This window comes from Magallana gigas, chromosome 1 (genome assembly GCF_963853765.1).
Source record: "Magallana gigas chromosome 1, xbMagGiga1.1, whole genome shotgun sequence".
NCBI classification, from domain to species: domain Eukaryota; kingdom Metazoa; phylum Mollusca; class Bivalvia; order Ostreida; family Ostreidae; genus Magallana; species Magallana gigas.
In genome coordinates, this window is record NC_088853.1 from 71,576,329 (window position 1) to 71,580,704 (window position 4,376).

The following is a 4,376-nucleotide window of genomic DNA, read 5'->3' on the forward strand; positions in this document are numbered from 1 at the left end:
TTCATATTTCACGCGAACACGTATTCCGCCCTTTCTGTTTTGTGTTAAATTACAAGAGTATAAAATCATGGAAATCGGGAGCACTAATAATTTTATAAAGTTAACTGACAACAACTCCTAACATTCTTTTAACATTATTATCCGGGTATCTTTATGAGGTTTGCAATGCAAAATTCTTTCATAATCGTTAAGAAAGAGAGTGCGTCTTAAAATATGGTTCTTGGTTATTGGGTTTTTTAATTGTATTGAATGCACATAGTCTGGACACAACATTGGTTATTAACTATTAATACATTGTAGATATCAAAATAAGAATCTAAAAGTGATAAAAAGAAATCAGTTTATTATACCGACTCAGTGAATAAAACATAAAATAAAATCAATCCTGGTGCTTTCTTTTACTTTTCCGTCAACATTGCACAAGACATTTCTGGAAGCAGCCGTGAGAGTAGTTAACGCCTATATAGAAGAGGTCCCCTATCTCACAGCCCGGGGGCTTCTGTAGACAGTCGCTCAAATGTGGGTCAGGACAGGTGTTACACGTGGAAGGGTCCCTGTCTGAAAACAAAGACACGTGGGTAGAAGGAATCGACACACTGATAGAGAAATATCTAGGTGCAAATTGTAAATATTTGATGACGATAAGAACAGTTGTATTAACTTAAACGATCGTACCATCAAAATACATTGTGTTCGTGCTTGATATTATATGGAATTTAATTCCATGTACATCTGCCCGAAGATTTTGGATTTCGCAAAAATAATTTCTCCGCCTGTCTGTCTGTCTGACTGTCTGTCTGTCTGTATGTGTGTCCGTATCTCTCTCTCTCTCTCTCTCTATCGCTCTTTCTCTCTCTCGTACTAACTTGTTAAACATCTTGTATTGCACCCAAGAAAACATCCGGTGACGTCATATCGTGTCGCCAGGTAGCAGCAGGGGTCTCTCGGTTTGAAGCACTCAGCTATAGCGCTTTCCTCTGGGTCAGAACAATCACTCTCCATATACGACCGTACAGAATCTAGTGAACACCAAATCTCCAATGTGTATCAAACATTTCAAAAAGTAACGACATTTGTACCTTTATATGAAAATAAAGCTGACAGTATATTTGTTGATCAAACGATGTCGTTAACCATAAGCAGGTGGGGTTGGGGGGTCCCCCCGGAAAATAATAATTTATCAAATTTAAAGTCAAATTATTGCAAATTTGCCTTGAACCCCCGTCCTTTTTGGGGGAGACTTAGGTATACTAAGTTAACAACACCCCCCCCCCCCCCAGCGATTAGAGATTTCATGATTTTGGGATTGGGTTTTTTTCTTTGTTCCTTTCTTTGACTGTCAAGATTTCTGATGATAAGTGTAGCAGCCCCCCCCCCCCCCCACACACTTTCAATTTGCTTCCAACGCCAATGTTTCGGACCCTCAGACCCCCCCCTCCCCAGAAATATAAAAAAAATTTGATCTGTGCATGTTAGCAATTGCTTTACAATCATAGGTTAACCAGAATGTCAGAATTCAAGAAACATTTGAAATTCAAACTGATCTTGATTGCAATTAAATTGATTCCTTACAAAATAATATAAAGCCGGAATGTATTACGATTTTGCAAGAATATATGTGCATACATGTAAATATAAACAAATACAGACACTACACAAATCGCGATTTAACAACACACTTGTAATTGATTTGAACTTCTAGCTAGATGTATATAGGGACATACGTGTGATGACGGGCAAAAAATGTTCACAGAAAGAAGTACAGCTTTATAAAGAGGGACAACTCAAGCTACAGAGCGATCTATATAAACATATATATACAAAATGTCTAAGGACGGACGTAGAAACAAACCGTTTGACTGGAAGACAAAGAGAGACAACTCGAGCTTCAGAGATATGCTATTGATGCATGAACAAAAAAAGTCAAAAATCAGACGGGAAGACAAAAAGAACAGAGATAGGTGGACAAAAGACAAGACAGACAGAAGAACATATACAGAAAACTACATAACTCAATATATAAAAGTATTTATACATGTTTATGCATGTAATGACAGACAGATAGAAAAAAAGGTGGATGGACAGATGGACAAGAAATTGGATAGACAGATAGACAAAAATACACGACTCAACATACAGAGAAAATGATACATATACATGTACCTATACAGAGAGAGAGAGAGAGAAAACTCACGTGACTTGGTGAACGGGATGCAGAGACCAATGACAAAGAGCAGGGTCTTCATGACTGATAGTCTTTACTTGCAGGAAAATGAACGCGCGCGCGTGCATTCCTAATATATAAAAGGTGAAAGATACAAGCATCAGTCAGATAATAATATTATTACTGATAAACTTTTACCCCAGGATGTATCTGGTTTTGCTTTTAATAATTCGAATTTTTATTTTATTGCTTTTAACTATGGAATATGGAATAAATAGTTCATTTCAGTATGCATTGTACAAAATAATCTGTTTGATTTGTTTCAAGTTCTGTCTGATCCTGAAAAATAAGGCCGATTCCCATCTGTTAGATATCTATAGATTAGAAATTGACATATAGCTCTATATCATGTGTAACGACAATTGCTCTATAAAATGTCGTTCCGAAAGGTCAGCTATTACGAATTGAGGTCGCGAACAATTCAAGGCTGTTTGATAAATGTAAGAGTGTTTCAGTATTTATTTTTTATAACTACCAATATGAAAATGTTTAATCTACGTATGCGCATTATTACGTTGACAAAACCCTCTAATCTGTTCAAACAGTTTCAACCGAAAAAAAATGTCCGTCAGTTTCGCCCATGGTCTTCGAACATATTCGTTGGCAGCTTTCACTTTCCCCCGCGTTGAATTTCGAAAGAACTAGGTACGGTTGTAATGGTATAAATGCCTAAAATTCCAGCATTTTTCAAGTTGTTTATGAAAAGTAAATAAATGCATAATTACAAATATGATGTCAAGTGTAAGCGAAAATCCGTAAAAATAATCGCGCAAAGCGTTGCTAAGCAACACTAGCATCCGCTAAATGCAAGATGTTTACCGGAAATTAACATATTCAAGGCAATTTTTACTATAAAATTTGAAAATGTATATAGAGCGCAGTCCTCGAGCAAAACGAAACATGATTTATTAAAATATGATTAAAAAGAGAAAATATTTAAACATGATTACATTTTGCTCGAGGCCTGCGCTGATAGTTAAATTTCCCGTTTTGTGACGAGTTTTAGTAGTGGATTCAGTCAGGCAGATGCGGTTATATTCGCTGTATAATCAATTATCGATGACGAAAATCAGACAATATAAGATGAATTTATCTTCAGTAATTTTCATTACAAAAAAAAATGGTATCTATAATAAGTTCTGATAAATTATTATCATGATAATGATTATAGGACGTGATCATTTTTGTTTTCACTTTAGGTCTACCGTCAACTGTATGTAGGCCTACCGTATACTGTTGAGTCATGTTTCCTTTTGTTTTCCACGTACTTGTAGGTTTTGTATAGTTTTTTTCCTCATTCACACTACATACTTAGAGCTTCTTGAAACGATTCTTCGACTTGACAAATGATTAAAATCATATATATATATTCGCCATACTTCACTCTCGAGCTCTTGAAACGCCTTCGGTAACAAAGTAGCACTTTTTTCCACCGCATAATATTCATATTTGTTTACACAGCACAAGAAAACATCATTACTTCTACAATAAGTCCCATATTTTTATAGAAATGTTCGGTGAATGATCCATTCACTCAGAAAATATCAGTAAATTTCATTTGAAACATTTCAAACGCATGTACAGAACAAGTTTGTTTACATGACGTCACATTCTTTGAGTAAGGCGGGTCGTAAGTGAAAGAAATTAACGTTAAGCTTAGCGATTTTTTTTTTACTCGACATTGTTAGAGGACTCCCGACATCAAACTAAAGGTTGCTGATGTAGACTGTGATATACAATAAAATCTTTAAAATAAGTTTACATGACACATCTTCAATGCTTAAATTAATTCAGGTGACAAGTAATTGATGATAACGATATAGAGGTTTTATAGGCCTACGGTCTGACATTCACACCTTGCCGCGATCATGTCGTGCGTTTGCCGTTTAGTCAAATGTACATGTATTTATTTTTCATTTTGTTAGTTTTACTATTTTTCTGCATCAGTGAATAAATTTTTTGCAAGCACAGGTTCATATGTTTTAATATGTACAAATAGTATTTGTACCGATAAAGCCGATGATAATCTACAAACGTATATTCATGCGTTGAAAGCGCTATATTTACCATTAATATTAAAATTAATAAAATCCATGCAAACAAGACTTTATTACTTCTGTATTGTTTGCACAAACATGAGAGAGAGAGAGAG

The 4,376-nt window shown here is 35.2% G+C and overlaps 1 protein-coding gene across 1 annotated transcript; it reads right to left on the minus strand.

Annotated features, from left to right (window-relative positions):
• Nucleotides 1-326: 326 nt before the first annotated feature.
• LOC109619296 (uncharacterized) lies at nucleotides 327-2,297 on the minus strand. The gene is made up of 3 exons (XM_066080405.1): nucleotides 2,195-2,297; nucleotides 867-1,019; nucleotides 327-558 (listed from the first exon to the last, which is right to left on the minus strand). The coding sequence occupies exons 1-3, from the start codon at nucleotides 2,244-2,246 to the stop codon at nucleotides 410-412; spliced, it is 354 nt and encodes a 117-aa protein (XP_065936477.1). The 5' UTR covers nucleotides 2,247-2,297; the 3' UTR covers nucleotides 327-409.
• Nucleotides 2,298-4,376: the final 2,079 nt, after the last annotated feature.